This window comes from Macrobrachium nipponense, chromosome 15, assembly GCF_015104395.2.
Source record: "Macrobrachium nipponense isolate FS-2020 chromosome 15, ASM1510439v2, whole genome shotgun sequence".
In the NCBI taxonomy this organism is placed as follows: Eukaryota; Metazoa; Arthropoda; class Malacostraca; order Decapoda; family Palaemonidae; genus Macrobrachium; species Macrobrachium nipponense.
The window spans coordinates 60,974,173-60,986,221 of record NC_087208.1 but is presented as its reverse complement, the minus strand read 5'-3'; the positions used below and the strand labels follow the sequence as shown (position 1 = coordinate 60,986,221).

The following is a 12,049-nucleotide window of genomic DNA, read 5'->3' as shown; positions in this document are numbered from 1 at the left end:
ACTCATTGTACCTTACTCTCATGGTGCACTGTGAGCATTGCGAAAGGGTGTTTGCAGGAACAATAGCTATTTAGCAAGAAGGTAGGATGATAGAAGAATTGAGTCGCTGAGAAGGTAAAGCAAAGTTAGAAGAATATGTACATAAGACTAGAAGGAAGCATGAATGACAATTTGGGCAGGTGAGGTTGGAATGTTTGATGGATTGAAGTGCGGATACTGATTGTGAATGAAAGACGGTGGAAGCTGTCGAGATGAATTCTTTATAAAGTATTTGTTGCATAAGAAGAACTGAAGGTATGATAAAGGTGAAATATATAGAAGTAATGGTAAAGGGTTATTGTAGTTGATTAGAAGAATGGATGACGAATGGTTGGTAAATTGAGTATACAGTTAGAAAGTGTTGAGAGAAAAGCCTGAAAAGAGATGGAAAGATAAAAGGTGAATGGTGCAATGGACACACAATATATTACACACACACACACACACCCACATACACACACACACACACTCTCTCTCTCTCTCTCTCTCTCTCTCTCTCTCTCTCTCTCTCTCTCTCTCTCTCTCCTTTAGGATAATCGAATGTCTTGTTTAGTTTGAGATGTATAGCCTATTTGGCTTTTCAAATCATGGCAATGTATTTTAATCCTTTTTCCATTCATGTATTGTCCATGACAGTCGGGCTTTGCAACTGTAACTTAGAACCCCATTCAATGCTGTATTTAATCGCGATGAAATTATTATTATTATTATTGGTTGCAGGTCATAATGTTCACTTGACTGAAGATGAACCTAATACAAGGTTCGAAAGCTTTTAATATCCATTAAAGACCATATACTCACATGCTATATTATTGTGGACCTGCAACCATTGTCTTCATTTTCGACACGGAAAACTGTGCCCATTATTATTATTATTATTATTATTATTTTATTATTATATTATTATTATTATATTATTATTATTATTATTATTATTATTTTTGAAAAAGAAACCCACAAAATTACTGTGTATAACGTGTTTACTTGTAAGTATTTACATTTTATTTTTACTCAACTCTCGAGTACTTTCAGGCCCTATCTGTGGCCCAATTTCAAGACATCTCTTGAAAATGGACCACAGATAGGGCCTGAAAGTACTCGAGTGTTGAGTAAAAATAAAAATGTAAATACTTATAAGTAAACACGTTGTACACAGTAATTTTGTGAGTTTCCGTTTCAATCTTAAGAAGAAAACTGAAAGAAGTTTTTGTTTGGTTCATTATTATTATTAATGTTATTATTCTTGTTCGGGGGTGGGCTGGTATGTAGTGAGGTTAATATACCTGTTGTTGTTATTATTATTATTATTATTATTATTATTATTATTATTATTATTATTATATAGATTTTAATTAATAGATCAATATTATCTATTGTAAACGATGACGTAATTTGCAGGTATGACCACCGCAGCGAAGCCAGCAGCGACAACACAGACAATGCCGTTCCAGGGGTCTTCACCAACGCCCTTCATCTGGCCGTTGATTACGGAGCCGCCGACGTCGTCAGGTTGCTCCTGCGCTACGGCGTGGAGCCCAACAGGGGTGGGATGGTCACTCTGGGGGCAGGCTGTGGAGGATCGGGTGCTGGAGGGATTCCGCAAAGCGCGAGGGCGCGCCCCTCGCCGAGGGCGTCGCCCACCAGCATCCTGAGCGTCGACAGGAGGAGCCTCAACACGCCGCACAGCTCCTTCATGAGTACGCCATCCCCGAGATGTTCCCCGAGGGCGTCCCCCAGAGCTTCCCCGAGGGCTTCTCCAAGAGCGTCCCCTAGGGGTTCGCCCAGGGCATCTCCAAGAGGATCACCTCGATGTTCACCTCGTTCCGGTTCTCCGAGGTCCTTCTGCTCTCGTCCCTCGTCTCCCCTGGCAGGATGCGACCGGGGCAGCCCGAGGGCGCCGTCGCCGAGGGCAGCGTCGCCCATTCATTTCGTGCCTCCCCCGCTCCCCTACAGTGACCCCGAGATCAGAATTCGGCCTCAGGGGTTCCGCCAGCTGGGGTTGGTCATAGGCGACGGTACATTCCGCGGAGTGGACGACGCCAAAGGGCGCGGCGGTGCCGTCGTTCGGTGTGGAGTGAGTGGTGCCCCTGAGCCGTCCAGGACAGGAATGGGAGGTGGTTTTGTGAGTGGTGGAGGTGGTTTCGGTGGGTTGGGCGGGAGTGGCGGGGTAGGGGAGGACTACTCGATCCCCCCTTACACGCCTTCGCCCTTCGCGACGGCCAAGAGAGACAATAGGTTAGATTTTAATTTAGACGTTAGAACTGACACACGATTAGATAGTTGTAGTAAGAGGTCGATGGTCTTTCCCAAATCGCCCAGAAACGGGACCAACAGCAACAGCCACAACAACCACAGCAACAGCAGCAGCGCCAGCAGCAGCGCCGACGACCGGTCGAGGCTGGCCTCGAGTTCGAGCGAGGTCACGACCGCCACCACCAAGAGCCCCAGCCCCGGCGTCTTGGGCAGCGCCACGTCGAGCAGCACTCCGCAGGACAAGACCCGAGACAGCAAGAGGTCCCCGGGGGGCCTCGAGAACAGGAGCATCATCAAGGACGAGTCGAAGAGGGACATCCTGCGGGAGCAGCGGGACAAGGAGGAGAAGATCAAGGAGGCCAAGAAGGAGATGTCGACCAGGAGGGTCTCTTGGGTGCCGGGCGTCACCGACAATGCCCCGCCCACCAGAGATAAGCCCGCCTACAAGAGGCGGCACTCCTCCGTCGTGAGGTCGAGCGAGGTCAACACTTTCCAGCGGCAGAGGTCGTTCTCGCTGGATAGCCAACAGGTAGGTCTCTCTCTCTCTCTCCTCTCTCTCTTCGTCTCTCCTACTAGTATATATATATAACTATATATATTATATTTATATAGATATATATAAATAAATATAATAAATGTATATATTCATATATATATATAAATATATAAAATATATTATATATAATATAAATATATATATATATATATATATATCATGTATTGATTTTGAATTGAAAGTATTTACTTTTAGGGTGCTGCAAATACATTTCGCTTCTATTATTGAACATTTTATGCAAGAATATAGATAACAAACTTAAAGTAAATAAAAAGTTAATGAATTTTCCACAGATGAGAAATGGTCTCAAAATCAAATAATGGATTTGGTTACCGTTTATGTTAGTTGAAATTACTGGTGTCCCACAACAAAAAGTTAACCATATCCTGCTCCACCATCATACGGGTGAAGATCCACCTTCCAACTCGTCAAAACGGTCATTCTTTGTCCAATCTTTGCTTATTTATCATCTTCTCGTGCTCTTAGGTATTTTAAGAGCAAAAAAATTGTTTTTGCTAGAATAATTTGACTCCTTTTTTCATAGTGGAATATGTCAAATATACAGGTTTCTGTGTTAATCATAATTTAATGTAGATACCAGTGCCTGTTAGAATGCTTATATAGGAGAAAAAATAGTCTTGAGAAAAAAGGAAAGTGAAATATTAGACAAAATATCAAATAGATAAAAAAAAAAAAAAAAAAAAAAATAAAACCTTAAAGATAAATGTTTATATGGAGCAAGTCTGAACTCATCCATTATCATGGTTATTTGAGGTGAACACTACTACCTGAATCTATGAAACGTAATTATTCAGTAGTTCCTTAAGGCTTACTATGCGTAAACAGTAGTCTAATTAATATAGCTCGCATAACAGTCTGCGGGATTTAATACTTTGTTTTTCAGCTGAATATAATGTAAAAATGCAAATTTTCACGGTTAATATTTTCTCATGTTTTAGGCGAACTTTATGAACCTATGAGATAGAAACGACTTTTTCTAAACACCAGTGATGCCGCCTTTATTCTGTAATAATTTATTAAATGAGTTTATTGTCGTAAAAATATGTGATCATTTACTTACCTATTATATATCATATGATGGAGGTTTTATCATGTTCAATATACTCTTTCTGGTTATTGTTTTGTATGGCATGTTGGTTACCGACGACGTTTCTTTGTTAAGGATGCTTAGCCTGAGTGTAGCACAATGCGGTCTTAATAATGTATAGAGTTTTCCCTGTTCTGGTCGTTGTGAGATGATTATCTTTGTATTAAGGGCCTTTGTGTGCCCCTCGTAGCCTCATTGTGTACGCCACTAATTATGTTTGCTTCAACAGAAGCCTACTAATTGATGATAATAAAAGTTGCATTTTATACCCCGGGTTGATACACCAGGTTTTAAATATTTTACAGAAGGTTACAGTGTGCCTCTTTTAATGAATTTGGAAACCGGGTTTCTTGAAAGCTTTTGTTAACCAGTATCAGCGTCCAGTTTTCAGACCGTTCTGTCAGAATGTCAGATTATTTTAATATTCGTATATTTTTTTTTCAAACTAACAGGGGTCAATATACCAGATTTTAGATATTTTATAGAAGGTTACAGTCTGCCTCCTTGAATGAATTTGGAAACCCGGTGTCTTGAAAGCTTTTGTTGACTAGGTTTTGAGTCCGCAAAGTCAGAATGCCAGCTTAACAATAGCAAGTTATTTTAATATTCGTATATTTTTTTTCTAAACTAACAGCAAGTGAGGCTTTCAATGCCCGGGTCATCGTCCTGGCTCGTGGTGCCCCGACCGGTCATTTCGACGGAGAACAGCACGACCCGCCTTGCGGAACCCCGGGGCGAGAGAGACCGCTCGGAGCCACGCTACTTCACCTTCTCCGACGTCCACCCTTGCACCTGGGACGCCAACATCGGAGGGGCGAGTCAGCCAGGGGCCGCCAGGGCACCCGGCACCAGGGGCGCCGACAAACACATCTCCTCAGGGGCGGCCTCGGATCCATCCAACGCCAGGATCCTGGTTCTCAACCCGGACGTCCCGAGAGAACGCCTGGTGACGTACACGAGCGCGGAAGGGGCCAGGCTGACGTTCGCGGACTTGTACACCAGGGATTACCTGTACACTCTGCCGGTGCTCTTCCTGGCGGCTGCCAGGGGCAATTCGGCCATCACATATCTGCTCCTGAAGTACGGAGCTACTCCATCTGTGACGGACGCCCTCGGCAATACCCCGCTCCACGTCGCTGCCTGTCAGATGAACGTTGCTTGGGAGAGCGTCTTGGACCTCTTGGAGTTCGGGGCGCCGATTTCCAAACCCAATAGCGTCGGCAACAGAGCGCTGGATCTGCAACCCGCCTTAGTCAGGTAAATGTTTCTTTTCAGGCTTGTTTTCGGCGTCCGCTGATCGGCCCTCTTGTGGTCCAGCAGTTACGGTTTACAGAGTTCTTTGATAAGTTGTTCATCTATGTCAGAACTTTTCAAATTTATTTCTGAATATTTATTTAAGCTGTATTTACATCTTTTCGTTCTGAGGGGAACATCCTGTTATAGTTTGTACAGGTCTAAAGAAAACAAGAGCTGCTAGTATTGCATCGTTTAAATCGGTTGTTATGAAGGGTTGAGGTATAAATTATATCACATACTCGTTTCGAAATTGTTCGAGTGGCCTCTTATGTTTGAGTGAGAGCTTATTACCGAAGTGTTGGGAGATACAGCTCACTGTTATGATTTCAATTAAATCCTCCTTTAAAGCATAAACTTAGTATGCGAACCAGTGCTATTTACAGATATAGCGAACGTTTAATGCTCTTAAAGCACTGTAGATGTCTTTCTCAATCATTTTTTTCCTTTGAAAGAAGAACAGCGTTGTAGTATATTACATGGAAATTTTATTGAAGAGTCTTACCGAACCTACAGCTGTGTAATTGTTCGGTATGCAATAAAATTTAGTTTTACTATAACAATTAAATTTTCTTTTTCCGACTTTGCAACCCCTTTCATTCCTTTTACTGCACGTCCATTCATATTCTTTCCTCCACCCTACTCTCCGCCTCTTTCTAACAATACTGTCTTGGTGCAATTTCGAGGTTGTCCTGCTACACCTTTCAAGCCTTTTTACTCTCAGTTTTCCTTTCATTGCTGGATGACCTCATGGGCTCCAGCGCTTGGCCTTCTGCCTAAATTGCATATTCTACAGGGTGTCCATAAAGTCCCAGTACCATTACAAGTATTTATTGCCCAGAATGGTGCTGGGACTTTATGGACACACTGTATAATGCTCTGTGAACTATAGAAGATATTGAGTTTTTTATTTATTTATTATTTTTTTTTCACCCTGACGCAGATTACAGGAGCAGTTAGTCCTGGACTGCTTCGCGACGTTCGAGCCCCCAGCCAGACCCGAGCCCGACCCCGTGACGTCATCGAACAGGGACCTGGCTCAGCCTCCTGTCCGGCAGCCTTCCAACCTGCTGCGTCGCCTGCAGGGCGTCGCCAACAGGGACAAGGGCGCCAGCGCTGGGACCGCCGCCGCCGCCGCACCACCACCACCGTCGCTACGTCGAGCCTCCGAGGGAGGGCGACCGGAGGACGGACGGGGACGCTCCGGGGGGAGAAGGACGAGGATGCCAGCACCTCCTCTGCAGAGGCTGCTACTCACTTACAGCCCTCCGGCAGCGTCAGGAGTCGGGGTGGGGGCGTGTCCGGGCATGGGCATGGGAATGACTTCAGGAGCAAGGTGGGTGCTTCGTTGAGGCTGTAGGTGGGAAAAGGAACTGATAGGTTTCAGTGTATTACACACACACGCGCACATGTACATATATTTACATACATACATACAGGGTGTCCTTAAAGTCCCAGTACCATTACAAGTATTTATTGCTCAGAATGGTACCGGGATTTATGGACACCCTATATATATATATATATATATAATATATATATATATATATATATATATATATATATATATATATATATATTATCTCAAGTATGTCTATTCCCATTGAAACACTCTGGTTTAAAGCTAAGGACTATATATTTCGATGGACTAACTTCCACCCTTATCAACGCCTTGATAAGGGTGGAAGTTAGTCCACCGAAATATATAGACCTTAGCTTTAAGCCAGAGTGTTTTAATGGACCTTTTATACTTGAGACGTATCCTGTTTTAACAGAAGAATTTATTTACATATATTATATGATTGTATATAGGCGATTAAATATTGTAAACGTATTAAAGATTACAAGTACAAATAGGCCCATTTTCTGCCTCAAACACCATCAGAATTAGACGACTATTAATTCAATGATTCATTTCTAAAATAGCGGCCATATTTTATTTTATGTCTTTACTGAAACTTACATTCACCCATGAAGCTAAAGCGTGTATACTAAAAGGTTTAGATATACGTACGCATAATACGTACACATACACATTTGCGTGTGTGTATGTATGTATGTGTTTGTACACTGAATTAATTTTACTACTCTTTACTGAAATGTATGTCTTTGCATGCAACGTTAGCTAAATAGAATTATATTATTTAGAAATAGAATTAGAATTAAGTAATTGTACAATTCACCATGTTAATATAGTGTAAAATCAGTATTGTAATGTGTTAATATTGAGGCCATAGTAAGAAAAATCGTACTCTTATCCAAATAAAAGTGTGGCTAAACCACACATTATACATCGTTTTTACAAATACTTAACTTTCTCAACCATTCTCTAGTTCCTCGTTGGACGAGTGGGTTACGTGCTCGCCTGCCGATTCGGTAGTCCAAGTTCGTTCCGCGCTATGCCAACGAGGAATTAGAGGAATTTATTTCTGGTGATTAGAAATTCATTTCTCGCTTTAATGTGGTTTGGATCCCACAATAAACTGTAGGTCGCGTTGCTAGGTAACCAGTTGGTTCCTATAGTAGATTCACATCAACCGTGCATTTGATGTCTAGGCCAGTCCCTTACGACGGTCCTGATTGGCTGTTGATAAGCCAATCAAAGGGCTGGAAACTCTCAGTCTCTCTCTAGAGTTCACATGGGCAGGATGTTTGTGCCTCCTCTCCTGAGGGATACTTTTGAAAGACATATCCCTCAGGAGAAGTGGAACATACAACCCGCCTATGTGAACTCTCTCTCGAGAGTTTCTAGCCCTGTGATTGGCTTATCAACAGCCAATCAGGAGCGTCGTAAGGGACTGGCCTAGACATCAGATGCACCGTTGTTGTGATTCTACTATAGCCACTTAAAAATATCTAATCCTTCGGGCCAGCCTGTTAATCAGCTCAGTGGTCTGGTTAAACTAAGATACACTTTTACATTCTCTACAATGGTTAGCTGGCTGTCCTCATTCTTCTTTCAACCATCTTACCTATCGGCTTAAAAAAAAAAAAAAAAAATAAAATAATGTCTTTGCATCTCTGTCACAGGAGCTGACGTGGGAGATGCTAAGCTACCTGGGGAGTCGAAGGCGGATGAGGCAACAGCACGAGGAAGGAATGGACTCGGAAAATGCAGGTAAGACAGTCTCATCCATTATATTTATTTTTTCACCTTACTCGGGGAGTAAGCTTACAAACTACTTTGTTGTTGGGGGGGGGGGGGGAATGCAGGTTGAGACAGTCTCATCCATTATATTTATTTTTTCACCTTACTCGGGGAGTAAGCTTACTAACGACTTTGTTGTTGCGGGGGGTGGGGGTGTAGGGAAAATGCAGGTGAGACCGTCTCATCCATTATATTTATTTCTTTTTTTGCCTTACTCGGGGAATAAGCTTACAACGAATTTGTTTGTTGTTGTTGTTGTTGTTGGGGGTAGGAAAGGTCTATAGAGGTCTGAAACAGGTGTTTCATGTTGAGTTAAAGATACAGGAATTTTAGGATAGGATTTTTATGATTTATTTACTAGAATGAAAATGTAAAAAAAAAAAAAAAATGAATAATGTGCATATTAAACTGTACAGGAAATTTTTTGTAATAAGATATATCGTATTTTGTTCATTTTCGATGGTGAAACAACGGGCTATCTGTCCATAGGTTTTAGCACGTTTTAATTATCTTGATATACTGAATTTAGAGGCTATATTTCTGTTCAATTATTTTGTGCTTTCCACTTATAACTTAGAATTGTACGAACGTGTTTCATGTCTGTCCTTTTTATTTAATCCTTGTTCTTAGTATGATTAGTAGTAATTATGAGTATTAATTACGAAGACCGCCTCACGTTAAGTTAGGAATATAATGTTTGCAACTTATGCGTCAGTGGATAGAAGTTTAATCTCGACGTGGTTCGGAAGTCACGTAAAGCCGTTGGTCCCGTTGCTGAATAACCACTGGTTCCATGCAACGTAAAAGCACCATACAAACAAAAGAAAACAAATATGCGTCGGTGGAAAATCTTGCACGCGTCCCGAGTAAGCTGGAGGTCGGATCACGCCTTGTTCGGTTACACATTCAGTGAATCATTCGATATTTTAAATCTTTTATATCAAAAGACAAAAACTGAAAGAGTGAGATTTACATTACCTTACAATAATAGATTTACATCAACCGTGCATTTGATGTCTAGGCCCGTCCCTTACGACCCTTTTGATTGGCTGTTGATAAGCCAATCACAGTGCTGGAAATTCTCAGTCTCTCTCGAGAGAGTTCATATAGGTAGGATCTATGTTCTACCTCTCCTGAAGGATACGTCTTTCAAAAGTATCCCTCAGGAGAGGTGGAACATACATCCTGCCTGCCCATGTGAAGTCTCTTGAGAAGCTGAGAGTTTCCAGCCCTGATTGGCTTATCAACAGCCAATCAGGAGCGTCGTAAGGGACGGGCCTAGACATCAAATGCACGGTTGATGTGAATCTACTATAGTGATAACATTATTGACTGGTACTTCATTAATTTAACTAGTAATTCATATGGTGTTAAGAATTCGATTTTAAAATGTCTATCTAATGTATAATCTTAAGTAGTTGATATAAAGACACATTCACTCTCGGTGAAAATTGCATTGATAATCTCGTAGTTTTTCAAAATAGTGACATTCTGTAGTTCCTCGTTGGACAAGTGGTTTTCGCGCTCGGCCACCAATCTGGTGGTCCGAAGTTCTATTCTCGGCTCGCCCAACGCGGAATCAGAGGAATTTATTTCTGGTGATAGAAATTCATTTCTCGACATAATGTGGTTCGGATCCCACAATAAGCTGTAGGTCATGTTGCTAGGTGATCAATTGGTTCCTAGCCACGTAAAATTATCTAATTCTCCAGGCTAGCCCTAGGAGAGCTGTTAATCAGCTCAGTGGTCTGGTTAAACTAAGATATACTTAACTTATAGTGTCATTCTGTGACGTCATTACCATGTGAAGACGTCATAAGATGTCTAACTTAGTCTAATCCACAACACAACGTTTAGGGTTAAAGTTTGAACAATATCTACATACAAAAACGTAATTGAAAGGTGTTTTAATAGAAAATACTGTTGCTTTGATTTTGAAGGAACCAACACCCATTAGGAAAAAAAATAGCATATACGTGAGAATGAAACGTCAGGACACAGGCAAGCTCTAATAAAAACAGATTTCACTTCATTTTAATTTTTTTTTTTCTAGGCAAGACGACCGTGGCAGATGCCGAGAGGAGCATAGCTCTCCTGAAGCGCCTCTCGACGAGCCCCGAATGCGTCGGCTTCATCACCAAAAATTTGGTGGCCGCCGCTTCCAACATCATAGACTTCTACCAGCGCTGCACTGAGAACTATCTGCACACCTGCTTCAACTCCCTGCTTCATAATGTGCTCAAGGTAAGACGACGGGGGATGGAAGGGGGGGGGGGGGGGGGTTGTGAGGAGGCCGGGTTTTTTTTACAGAGTATCTTTGTCAGATGTATTCTGTGCTAGTGTTTTGCCGTGTTCATATACTACGTATGTCTCACATAGACACGTGTTGTGTATAATATAATGTATGTATGTGTATGTATTATATGTATTTACATAATATATATATATATATATATATATACATATATATATATATATATATATATATATATATATATATATATATATATATATATATATATAAATCACCATAACGTGATTGGAATGTTTTGAAGTAATAAAAGTCCATACTTATGTAAGATTGTTTTTTAATACACATCTTACATAAGTGTGGACTTTCATGACTTCTATATATATATATATATATATATATATATATATATATATATATATATATATATATATATATATTACACAGAGATAAGATTTACGAAAGATTTTTTTCTATTAGTCTCGCAGTAAAAATATTTTGACCCAATATCTGTATTCCTCTTCGAAAAAAAAAATCCGACAGATTGATTGTCTTCATCCCCATTTCATTTTTTTAATAGAGTCTTGTAAACTTGGGGTTGGATTCAGAAGATCTCGTTACGTATCTGAAGAACAGTTTCTCCGTAATAGTTAAAAGTACTTTTATTTTTCTTGATAGTGATGTCTTATTGAGCTTTGTAAGATTTTAGAGGTAATCGTTTATAATCCTTCCAAATGGCAGGATAGAAGTAAAGTAACATTTAGTTAGGTCCAGTGTATTCTGACGTGAAGAACCTCTCATTTTTAAGTATTGATATTACCGAGGGCGACGCTGAGTGGTCGAACTTGGCCGCATCATTGTAAGCAGCATTGCGCGTGAACACAAAATATGCAAATCGCCAGTGGTTGAAGTTAAAAAAAGACAAACAGAAAAGGCTTCCTAAACTGCTCGACTAGTGTTGCCACTGATGTGAGTAATTGAATTTGCCTAATGGAGCCTAAGCCTCGGAATATATCAAGGGAGCCACAAATTCTCCGAATCTATTACACCCCGGATGGAACAGATAAAGAACTACGTCGTTGAATCCTAATAAAGACGCCGTTGGGAAAGGGAGCATCAATTTCCCTGCTGTTCATCCTGAAGGAGAGAGAGAGAAGAGAGAGAGAGAGAGAGAGAGAGAGAGAGAGAGAAGGGGTGCTTTGATAGATGTTTTTGTTTCCGATGACCTGTGTAATCGACAGTTGGATGATCAGTGGTACTTTTCTCCGTCGTTTAGGGACTGATTATGTAATTTTGTTTTGTTTTGATTGCTATATATTGTATATGCTAAATATATAATAATATATATATATATATATATATATATATATATATACTATATATTCAAACATACACATATGT

At 40.8% G+C, this 12,049-nt stretch overlaps 1 protein-coding gene across 1 annotated transcript in view; it reads left to right on the top strand.

Annotated features, from left to right (window-relative positions):
- LOC135195004 (uncharacterized) overlaps positions 1 to 12,049 on the top strand; it is a 40,824-nt gene that overhangs the window by 22,339 nt on the left and 6,436 nt on the right. The window contains 6 exon segments of the mRNA XM_064221277.1: positions 1,438 to 2,821; positions 4,591 to 5,213; positions 6,193 to 6,403; positions 6,406 to 6,585; positions 8,280 to 8,367; positions 10,451 to 10,641. Of these exon segments, the coding sequence (XP_064077347.1) occupies positions 1,589 to 2,821; positions 4,591 to 5,213; positions 6,193 to 6,403; positions 6,406 to 6,585; positions 8,280 to 8,367; positions 10,451 to 10,641 (2,526 nt within the window). The 5' untranslated portion in view covers positions 1,438 to 1,588.